The sequence below is a fragment of the Aethina tumida genome, chromosome 1 (genome assembly GCF_024364675.1).
Source record: "Aethina tumida isolate Nest 87 chromosome 1, icAetTumi1.1, whole genome shotgun sequence".
NCBI lineage: Eukaryota > Metazoa > Arthropoda > Insecta > Coleoptera > Nitidulidae > Aethina > Aethina tumida.
Genome location: NC_065435.1, coordinates 8,598,134 through 8,610,537, shown reverse-complemented (window position 1 = coordinate 8,610,537; position 12,404 = coordinate 8,598,134). Strand labels below are relative to the sequence as shown.

The 12,404-nt window shown below is 28.3% G+C and overlaps 1 protein-coding gene across 1 annotated transcript; it reads right to left on the bottom strand.

The window, feature by feature from the left end:
• Positions 1-367: 367 nt before the first annotated feature.
• Positions 368-10,170, bottom strand: LOC109596293 (protein tipE). Its single transcript, XM_020011806.2, has 4 exons — positions 10,033-10,170; positions 7,340-7,483; positions 3,342-3,659; positions 368-3,289 (listed from the first exon to the last, which is right to left on the bottom strand). Exons 2-4 carry the CDS (start codon positions 7,403-7,405, stop codon positions 2,876-2,878), a joined length of 798 nt encoding a protein of 265 aa, XP_019867365.1. The 5' UTR covers positions 7,406-7,483; positions 10,033-10,170; the 3' UTR covers positions 368-2,875.
• Between the last annotated feature and the right edge of the window lie 2,234 nt (positions 10,171-12,404).

The window sequence follows — 12,404 nt, the reverse complement described above, 5'->3', positions numbered from 1 at the left end:
TTTGATTTAATTGCACTATTTATGTTTTATATTTAGTCTTGAATTAAATTTAACATGACAAGGTAATAATAATTTAGGTGATTTAAAGGATAGGGACATAAGCACCTATGATAAAGGGCCAAATGGGGTTGATTATTAATTTTATTTAAGACATTTTATTTTTAAGGATAAAAATAACTTGTCACATTAGGAAGACATTTATTTATTGTAATATACATTGTTTACATTTTTAATAGGTTCCCTAATAATTACCACACTTACCTGTATTAATTGTTTTTTTTTATTTTTGAAATGTCATTACAAGAAAATATTGTTTTTGTACTCGTATTTGTAGTATCGTGTTTAAAAGTGTATAACATTTCATATAAAAAGGGCAATGATAAAATTGTGTTTATAATAATATTTTAATATAAAATTTAATACAAAAATTAACCTGATAAATTTCTAACTTCGACACATTATATTTCTAACTGAAAACATTTTATATATTTAACATATTTTAATTGAAAATAACATTTTTATAAAAATACATTTTTAAATTGAAAGATGCCTCTATAAAATCAAAAATATTTTGTTTAAGCATATGATCTCTAGTAGCTTTACACTCATGTATGTATATACCATTTAATACAGAGAAATTAAAATATAGGTGAGTATATAATTCGTTGCTTATATAAAATATTACGGTAGATGTAAAATATAACAATAGTTGACATTTTAAAACCACCCTAACAAATCCAAGGAACTATGTTGACAAGTCCAGTCAATATTTTAATCTCCCTATATTCAATATAGTACAGTCAACAAAAATCTTCATTTAATTGTATACAGAATGTCTCATGAGCTTCAGCGGAGAACTTCAGAAAGGAAGTCTTCCCCCTTCCACCTTGTAACAGTTCCATCCGAGTCTGTGCTTAGTGTGATATAAAGTCAATCAATCTCAGGTTGCAAACTGTGCTAGAAATACCTCAAAAATCAACCCCCGTGACACGCCACCTTTGATCACATCAAAAAAATTGCAACGTTCAAGAAAAAAATCGGAAAACAACACGTAGTTTAAAGGCTAGATCCGAAGACAAGTCAAAAGCCGAATTCATAGAAGGTCAAGCTTTTCAAACATCTACCAAACATTTTTTTTTTTTTAATCATCAGTAACTTTGATCCCAGATTGCACTAACCCAACTAACACCAACCAGTTAATTAGCAATCACCATCGATGCGGTTTCATTAGTTTGTCGCCGATGATTTATGAAATGAATTTGTACTGATGGTGCTCAGTTAATGTCTGTAAAGTATAAAGCACTTGGTGTAGAGCGTTTCGCAAAACTTCGTTGAAACGTTTTGCATTGGTGAAGAAGGGATTGATGAGGACTAGAAATAGAAGAGACCGATCTGAGGGAATACGACGAAATGGTATACCAAATATCATTTTTTTTTTATAGTTTTTTTTTGGAACGATGCCAGGTCCGTTTTAACCATTTTGTTGTCTTATCAACAAGAAGACAAGCAACTTATTATATAACAGCAAATAAGTTGCTACAAAATTCCAACTAATCTAAGCGGGAGGAAAACGACACACGTATTTTATCTTTTCTTAGTTAATTAGTTTCTAAAATCTACTTACTAATAACTAGATCATTTCTTACATAAACACCGATAATGGGAATACACAGAAGCTTGGTTTTAAATCATGCACAACCAAATCGTAACAACAATCCCCTGACCAATAAAATTCAGCGGGGATAATCGATTAGTATTGGTAATTGAAATCATCGTGGTTGTTGAAATGTGTTGCAATTTTTCAGCGTGATCTGAGACGTCCCTTTCCGAAGTCCCCCGCCTAAGCCGCCCCCTCAATAATCTGAGTCTTACAACTTATTCTTGTATATATAGTTGTCATGCTCTTGATATGCTTAAAGCAGTGCATACGTAAAATACTTAGTCTAAACCTACCACCCGTTGTTATCATACTCAAGCCACAGTTCTGCTACGACAACAAACTTTTAGACCCTAGAATATGCAGCTGAGCTCCTCGACTCGAAAGCTTCAGTTCTGAAACTGAAAAATTCCCACATTTGATTTGAGCTGTCGTGTACCAATTCCTACTTTTTCTACAGTACAGACCAAAAACACATTTTCAAATTTGACATCTTGATATACATCTACATTTACTAGTTCACATAGACACACCAATGATCTTGTTAAGGGTATGATATACTAACAGTTTGAAATACGCCGCCCAAACTAGGGAACTAAATTGAAATGGCAGCAAATTAGTAAGAACGTCTTTAATTAGTAATAGAAGCTGATAATGTTATGTTAAGATTTGTAAGAACTGTGCAAATCACAAAGTAGGTCGTATAGAACACTTATTACATGGAGTTTCACATTTAACACAGTCATCTATTACATTTATTACATTGATATGATTTTTTTAAATATATATATTTTGTGGTTTAGGCAGGAAACCAACTTGAGACGTTACATGGAGCTGTTTGGCTGAAGCCTCTTGAGCTTCAGTGAGTTTTTCAATGCTTACTGTGGTTGTAGTGATGATATGGAGCATCTCAAGTTGTTTTCCTGTTGTTTAGTGAATGATTTTAATGAGATCGAATACTGAAACTGTCACTAGTTCTACTTACCCATTATAGCCTTAAGTTACATTGGAATATATATCACCTACATAAGTTCAAACGCTGACAAAACATGTTGAACATAACATTGCTTACACTTACATGACTAGATAACCCCATACTCAATCACCAGTGTCAAAATTACCAAATATCAAATTCGAAAATGTATAACTTAAGCCCATGTAACGATAAAACAGAACCATGATAATTTGTTAGCTGCACTATACCCTCCATAATTAAGACTACATAGGTCTTATAGCCACTAAATCGGAATGATAACTCGAGTTGTGCCTAAGGTCGACCCCGATGCTTATAGAGCCATCGCTCAGATCCTGGATCCTAGGCCGTCTCGATCTTTTCTGATGTGATGTGGGATGACATCTGCAGTCACAATGCATAACACACAACGCCACCGACGTCGCCAACGTTATAACAAACGGTACGGCGAAGTAATGTATGATGATGGCCACTTGTTCGTCTCTTTCGTAATGGGTGAGGACCACCGTGCGGTTTTCGCGTGAGTGATAGCACGGAAACTCGGTACCCTCAACGCCGTATGTATCGGTGAAATTGGAACACAATACGTTTGGTGGGTAGCCACATCCCTTTATGTTTACCAAGAGGATCGCGTCGTCTGTCGTATTGTACGGCTCCACCTACAACAAAAGAGGCTTAAGCCACGAAGGGGAACATTATAGTGTGACTTACCTTGCTGTCATTATAACTGACATAAATGTGGGTACAATGGTAGGCATCACTTGTGCATCCTTCCCTGCAGGAACTCCAAGAGCAGTTGGCCAGTCCGGTTAGTTCCTCGATCCGGGTAGTAACACAAGTAACGGGTTCAGTCACAAAGTTTGAGGCCAATGTTGAAATAGCTGGATCTACATATAAAGGTACCAAAAATAGTAGTGATGAACCGGCTGTCATGGCGATTATAGCTAGTAAACTCGTCGAATAGAACAGTGCTTGTTCCCGACATGATCTACCAGCCACCGGTTTCGCCTTTTTAGCTGCAGCGAGTTCCTAAAATTCAAACCAATCATTTTTCCAGTGAAAATTTAAAGAACACGGTGAAACAAATTTACGTAATACATGTTTGTAGGAAAAAAGGTAGTAAAGATGTGTGTATTTGTTCCTAATCTAAAGAAGAACTAAATTATAGTTTACTTGTTCTTGTTACGTCTACAAATTGGGTACCTAAATAAACGTAGCTTGACATGCCACAGTAATTTTGTTTATTACACAAAAAGCACACACTAAATTTTCTAAATAATTAAATCGAATCTGTCTCTGATTTATTGGACCACGCAATTTGAATGCCTAATAGGGCTTTATGAACTTAATTTATTTTGTATGGAAGTTGGTAGATTGGATTAAGTATGCATAAAGCACAGACCGAGTTCAGCGACACTGAGCTTTACTGAACACATAATTATAACTGAATATTTTATTGTTTATTGATTCACAACGCTTTCCTAGAAGCAAAACAAAGGTGACCTGCGGTGTTTTGTACTAAAATCGTTTACTAGCTAAACTATTTTTCCGCCTTCGTTAATTTCTCTGTAAGAGCGAAAAAAGATCAAACGAGTCGCCGCTTTATGAAACAAATTTAATTTTAAAAAATGTACGTAGCTTGCAAGCCTTTGAAAACCATTTTTATTTCAAACAGGTTTCCACAATATTGATCTTCATCTCGTTATATAAGATTTGGGTCAACCTCTTCTCTAATTGCATTCGAAGTAAAAGAAAAATTCTATTGTGTAATTGGATTTTTTTTATAAAAAAAAAAAGAAAAAAGTATATAAATTAATCCCGAGACGAAGAAAAACCAATTATTTCAGAAGCAACAGTTCCGTAATTGCGCCAGCGAACAAGTTAAAATTGTAAAATGTTGACAAAACCATTTGGAAATGGAGCCGGGTCTGAGATGTTTTCTAAAATAATGCTTTTTATGTTGATCTTATTAAATTCAACAGATGACGAAACTTCGAGTTTCTCGTTTTAATAAAACATTTCTTGTTTTGTATTGTGGATACAAATATATTTAAAGCTCGAATTCAACGAAAAGTCTTTTGTTCTCAATAATCCTTGAAGTCAAAATAATTATAAATTAAAAAATATCGTAATAATTACAATAATATTATGTTTTTATTTCTGTTTAATTAAGATTTTTAATGTTTGGTTTGAAAAATTGTTGTGTTTTGAAGTTTTTTAAAGTTTTGAACAGACAAATTCTTGAAAGAAATTTATAATTATAATGCTGTATTATCCTTTTTTATATTTAATTAATGTTTCTTTAATAATAAATATGTTGATTTAGGTTATATTTTGAAAAATTGCTGTGTTTGGACGTTTTTTAGACAAATTTTGGTGAAACAAAAATTCTTGAAAGAAATTTTAAAAAATAATGATAATTATTATAATGTTGTTATTATCTCTTTATTTATGATTAATTAAGGATTCTGTGTTGATTTAGGTTATATTTTGAAAAATTGCTGTGTTTGGAGGTTTATTAGACAAATTTTGGAGAAACATAAAAATTCTTGTAACAATTTTATAAAAATAATTATAATTATTATAATGCTGTATTATCCTTTTATTTTTACGTTGAATTAATGATTTTTTAATAATAAATATGTTAATTTAGGTTTTGTTTTGAAAAAGTGCTGTGTTTGGAGATTTTTAAGATGAATTTTGGAGGACCATAAAAATTTTTGAAAGAAATTTATAAAAATAATGATAATTATTATAATGCTGTTATTATCCTTTTATGTCTATGTTTAATTAAGGATTCTGTGTTTTTTATTTTATATTTTGAAAAAATGCTGTGTTTGGAAGTTTTTTAGACGAATTTTGGAGAGACATAAAAATTTATAAAATTGATTATAATTATTATAAGGCTGTATTATCCTTTTTTATATTTAATTAATGTTTTTTTAATAATAAATATGTTGATTTAGGTTATATTTTGAAAAATTGCTGTGTTTGGAGGTTTTTTAGACAAATTTTTGAGAAACATAAAAATTCTTGAAAGAAATTTATAAAAATAATTATAATTAGTCTAATGCTGTATTATCCTTTTATTTTTATGTTTTCATTAATATTTTTTTAATAATAAATATGTTGATTTATATTATATTTTTAAAAATTGTTTTGTTTGGAGGTTTTTTAGACGAATTTTGGAGAAACATAAAAATTCCAGAAAAAATTTTATAAAAATAATTATAATTATTATAATGTTGTATTATCCTTTTATTTTTATGTTGAATTATTGTTTTTTTAATAATAAACATGTTGATTTAGATTATATTTTGAAAAATTGTTTTGTTTGGAGATTTTTAGACGAATTTTGGAGGAACATAAAAATTCTTGAAAGAAGTTTTTAAATATAGTGGTAATTATCTTAACACTATATTATCCTTTTATTTTTACATTTAATTAATTTTTTTGATAATAAATATGTTGATTTAGGTTTCGTTTTGAAAAACTGCTGTGTCTGAAGGCTTTTTAGATAAATTTTAGAGGATAATAAAATTCTTGAATGACATTTATAAATAAAATTAATTAATGCTTTTTTTAATAATAAATATGTTTTTAATAAACTTTTTTTGAGGGAACAAAAATGTCTTGAATTAATATTACATAAATACAGTTATAATAATGTGGTGATTTGGTTTTCTTTTGAAAAATATTAATGTCTGGAGGATTTTTGGATGAACACAAATGTTGAAATCATCAATTGATAATTATCAAGGCAAATATGATATATAGTATTTATAATAATAATGATAATGATATTTTCATTTCTATTTTGATACATTCATGTTTATTAATAATAATTGTAGTTTTAAACAACTAGTATCTGAAAGTTTTTTAGATGAATTTTGATTGTTATTAAAGTAATTATCAATTGATAATTACCAGGGTATAAATATCATGATAATTATATCAATATAATTATTATAAATAATAAGAAATGTGTTTGAATTAAGTTTTTGATCAATGTAGGAAGATTTTTTAAACGTGAGGGCCCAAAAAAATATTGATTAAAGTGAAATAATCATCAAGACATAAATATCATTATAATTATAATAATTAAAATAATTATCAAGATAAGATTTATCACAATTAACATGGACAAACTTGCAAAAAGTAATTTAAATAAAGAACACACCTTCGAAAGATAGCAGGCTCCTCTTGAGTAACGCTAGTATGTAAAACAGCAATAAATACTAACAAGTATATAAACAAAATTAATTAAAAAAGCAGACAATTATAATTACATTCTTGTGTGCGACCGCAATAACTTTCATGAGTGATGTACGAAATTAAATGTTTTACAGCATTTTTATTATTACAAACATTTTTGTCACAATTTACGAGATGCAATAAAACACCGCATTTTTCAATAAGTAAATCGATACACCAAAAAGTTTTTGTGTATAAATCATAATTTCCCCACTAAGTAATGCCATAAAATATACGACACAGGCTTATAAATTCTGCATTACGACTCCAAAAGTGTTTTTAGTAACTTCATTAATCCACTGTTCCACCAAAAATAAACAATACCTTGACATGCAACGCGATTAAATATATAAAAATTCTCCACGTCGACAGATTCGAAAACAAATCAAACCCCGAGTTGTTTTTCCAAAAGCACGAAGGAAAACAACGTGTGCGGTCGAAAACATGCAATTTACCTTTATTTTGCGTTTTCTTAACTCCTCTTGTTGGTCCAGGAGCAGTTCCGAACTGCTGCTACTCATTTTAAAGAGTCGTTGAAATTTTCACTGGTTTGCATGAAAACTCGACGTCGAGGGAAAGACGGAACACTGCGAGAGCCACTGGAAAATTCAAAGTTCATCATATGCAAGGAGCTGTCAATAATTAATTAGGAGCCTCTTGTTGACTTAATTGCGTTAATTAATCAAAACATCTAAACTAAATTATCATTCTATTATTTCAGTTAATTGACTTAAGTCACAAAAGGAAGTTTTTACGTAAATTTATTTATATTATAGTTGGTTATTTACACCATTCTCCATTAGGAAATTAATGGACAATCAATAAACAAATAAATAAACTAACTTCAGTATCTATAGAAACGCCAGTAAAACAATTTATTTATAAACAATTCGAACGTATGTTTAGAATCGTAAAACTTTTGTAATAAACTGATAATAAACAATAAAATTCCTAATCAAACAAACAAAGTGAAAACCATCAATAAACAATTAAGTAAATCATTAAATAAATATGGGGGAGCTTACAATGTTGAGGTGATTAATGATTTATTAAAATATAATTTCTACGTGCCTTAACTCATTTGTTGTTATTATTTTCTAATTTTGTAATTAAGAAACAGGTATTCTATTATCAATTATTATTGGAATTTAAATTAATTGAAGAAACATAAAAATTCTTGATAGAAATTTATGAATATAATGATAATGTTGTAATATCCTTCTATTTATATGTTTAATTAATGTTTCATTAATAACAAATATGTTGATTTAGGTTTTGATTTGAAAAACAGATGTTTGGAGATTTTTAGACGAATTTTGGAGGAACATAAAAATTCTTGAAAAAAATGTATAAATATAATGATAATTTTCAAAATATTCTAGTATCCTTTTATTTATATGTTTTATTAATGTTTTTTTTTGATAATAAATATGTTGATTTAGGTTTTGCTTTGAAAAACTGCTAAAAACTGTTTTTTAGACGAATTTTAGAGGAACATAAAAATTCTCGAGAGAAATTTATAAATTTAATGATAATTATTATTACATTGTATTATCCTTTTATTTATATGTTTAATTAATGTTTTTTAATAATAAATATGTTGATTTAAGTTTTAGTTTAAAAAATGGCTGTATTTAGAAGATTTTTAGACGAAATTTGGAGGAACATAAAAATTCTTGAAAGAAATTTATAAATTTAAGGATAATTAGCATAATATTGTTTTATCCTTATATTTATATGTTTAATTAATGTTTTTTAATATTAAATATGTTGATTTAAGTTTTATTTTGAAAACTGCTGTGTTTAGAGGTTTTTCAGACGAAATTTGGAGGAACATAAAAATTCTTGAAAGAAATTTATAAATATAATGATAATTATCATAATATTATTTATTTATATGTTTAATTAATGTTTTTTTTAATAATAAATAGGTTTTAGAATTTAGGTTTTGATTTGAAAAACTACTGTGTATGGAGGTTTTTAGACAAATTTTGAAGGAACATAAAAATTCTAGAGAGAAATTTATAAATAGAATGATAATTATCAGAATTATCCTTTTTTTGTATGTTTAATTAATGTTGTTTTTTAATAATAAATATGTTGATTTAGGTTTTGATTTTAAAAACTGCTCTGTTTGCAGATTTTTTAGACGAATTTTGAAGGAACATAAAAATTCTTGAAAGGAAATAATGATAATTATCATAATTCTGTATTATCCTTATATTTATGTTTTTTTTTTTAATAATAAATATGTTGATTTAGATTTTTTTGTTTGGAGGTTTTTTAGAACAATTTTGGAGAAACAAAACATCTTGAAAGAAATTTATAAATATAAGGATAATAATAATATATATTAATAAAATTCTCAATCTAACAAACAAAGTGAAGACCATCAATAAACAATTAAGTAATTCATTAAACAAATATGAGGTATCTTACAATGTTGAGGTGACTAATGATTTACTAAAATACAATTTTTACGCGCGTTAACTGACTAGTTGTTTATATTTTTTAATTTTTTGATTAAGGAACAGGTATTCTGATTATAAGTTGATCAGTTATTATTGAAATTTAAATGATGTATGATTTTTCCTAATTAATTGTTTTCAAAAATGAATGAGTACTTAATACATCACCTTATGGGGTGGTAAAGAACAACACTCACTTGAAATTTGTATTAAAAGTTGTACAAGTCACACTTTAGAGTGATCGAAACAAAACCATTAATATTCAGATGCCACAATAAACCCTAGGTTCACTATTAAATAGAATCAATAATTTATGGAATTAACTTTACCATAAATATGAAATTTAGTAAAACAGATGTTATATTCACAGTCCCGGGACACTGAGCGTCAGTCAGGAGTTTGTAAATAACACAATTCAAGGCGTAAATGCGAATTAAAACCCCCCAATCAATATACTTATTGTTAAATTTAGCAACTATGAAGTCATAGCGTCCACGACCACAGGCGAAAATGTCGCTGCCATGCAAATTAAACACCCCCCCGAAATAATTTAGCACCATAGCGCCAAGACAATCAACTCGTCCGAACACATTGTTGAGTCATCATACCCCGCAGTCTGGCACGGCGTTATTTACAAAGCCAAATTGTTTTCGTGTGCACGGATTAATGGATATATTTACCTTGATTTTCCTCCTTCTTAGCCCCACGAGCTGGTCCAGGAGCAGTTCCGAGCTGCTGCTCCGCATTTTCAATCAAATCGCTATGACATGGATGTGCCCACGAATTTCCATCACCGTTCACAAACGAGTCGCGTGAAAACCCGGTGGGAAAGCAGTGGGAAAGCTGTGACGGCCACTTTTCCTGGATGGAAAGGCGAAGGTGGCGCGCGCATGCGTCGACAGCACTGCCCTACTCCACTTGACACTTTTAATCATTAATACAACGTTGGTTGTTGGTCATTGGATATTTCAGATTATACCATTAAATATTATTGCACTATTTGATTGGAGAGTTTTTCTACGGAATGATGGTGAACTGATTTCGAGGGGTGGCTTGGGGGATAATTTAATCTTGGATTGTCGATAAATTGATTTGTGCTTTCGTTCCAGCTAATTGATGTTGGCTAATTTTGTTCCAAATTAAATACACATTTAAGACCTTGGAAGGGATTTTCAAGTGTTCAATTGCAATTCATGATTGACCCAGTTTAGGTCAGTTTTTGAAGGTATCGATTTTTTCGGCATTTAATGTTCTAATTTATTCTAGTGTCTGGACTCCGTTGCAAGCTCACGTTCTGACCATTATGATAAAAGCCCCAAAATTGTGTTCGTCGTAAAAGTTTTCAAATGAACGTACTTAGATTTTATGTTAAGACTAGTATAATATTTTATGGCTTGGTTTTATACTTTTTATTAAAATACATGGTAAAAACTGATCAAGCGAAGAAACTTTAAATAATTTTAGTTGATTTATTGCAAATTTTAATCTTGCTGAAGTGGGTGCTTGTAAATTTTCTGACGACTCAAAAACCCTTTAAAATGCAAATCGTCCATTAAACTATGTACATACATTCCACATAATTTAACGGGTCTTTTACATGATATTAGGCAAGTAATCAATGAACATACGTGTACATATTCAACTGTGCCAGCGATACTTGATGACAACAGTGTTTTCCATACCTTCAATGCGGTAGAATCTTGGCTATATTTCAGTTTATCAAACTGTGCCATCTTGCTACTACATTATTAATAATTTTATATCTAACTGATATATTAACCATTCCAGTTACTCATTAATAATTGATTAGGTTCCGATGTTTGGATGATGGATAAGGAAATTATCATTTCATGCCTTTAATATAATGAATTACATTATCAAATATCCCTCAAATTTTTTAAATAAACATAAAATGATATTTATAACAGATTCTTTCAAAAAATATTATTATTTATTGATGTAAGTAAAAGATTTCCACATGAAATTGGTCGTATTCTTCTCCCACACTTCCTATAATAAATTCCAATATATCCTAAATTACAAAAACGTTCACAATCTCATTAGCGGGGGCAAAATACCACTAAATAATCTCAAGGAGTATAAAGAACAATTTAAAATACTCTAAAACACATTCATACAAGCACATACAAGCGTCATCTGTTATCTAGTAGCTGCATGAAGTTGTACTAGGAGGTCTAAGACGAATAAAAAAATATTTTTTCTGTTATTTATTAGAGAATTGACAAAACGTTAATTTCTTTAATAAATTTTAATCGAATCATACTTAAAAATCGCTAAATGAAGAATAAAATAATTTTTTAATATTAAAAATAAAGATATTATAAATCCACTATTTTTCATTTCTTGACACATTGTAAACAAGTTTCCTATTTCTTATTCAGAAAACATTTTTGATAAAATACATATTCCGACAGAGGTGGGTTAAATGGCCAGAAATTAACAAAAAAATTTAAAAACATTTTAAAAATACGAAATTTTAGAGAGATTTAATTCATTATTAAAATTAAATGATTAAATAAATTAAATAAATTAAATAGATTAAATTAAATAAATTAAATAAATTAAATAAATTAAATAAATTAAATAAATTAAATAAATTAAGTTAAATAAATTAAATAAATTAAATAAATAAATAAATAAATAAATTAAATAAATAAACAAATAAATAAATAAATTAAATAAATAAATAAATCAATCAATCAAATTATAAACTAAAAAAATAATTTAATGCTTCAAAGATAAAAAGTAGGGGCGCAAATACTGAATTTGTACAATTGAATAATTATTGTATACATTTTTAGAAAAATAAACTTATATTTATAAATATATAAATTAAATGATAATAAATTAATAATTAATAAATATAAATTATTATTATTATTAAAAATTAGTTAAACAAACTAAAAGAATCATTTGATGGTTTAAATATAAAAGAGGGGCACAAATTCTTACTAAGTTTTTTAAAAAATATAAACGAATATTTTGAATATAAAAAATTTAAAATAGGGTGTTTTAGTGAGATTTAATAAAT

What these genes read in the sequence shown, in the direction of transcription:
- LOC109596293 (XM_020011806.2), bottom strand. Translation starts at nt 7,405, where the DNA reads ATGAGTAGCAGCAGTTCGGAACTGCTCCTGGACCAACAAGAGGAGTTA. An exon ending in TAAGAAAACGCAAAATAAAG is followed by an intron (nt 3,660 to 7,339) that starts GTAAATTGCATG and finishes TTTGAATTTTAG; the next exon opens with GAACTCGCTGCAGCTAAAAA. An exon ending in TCAGTTATAATGACAGCAAG is followed by an intron (nt 3,290 to 3,341) that starts GTAAGTCACACT and finishes CTTTTGTTGTAG; the next exon opens with GTGGAGCCGTACAATACGAC.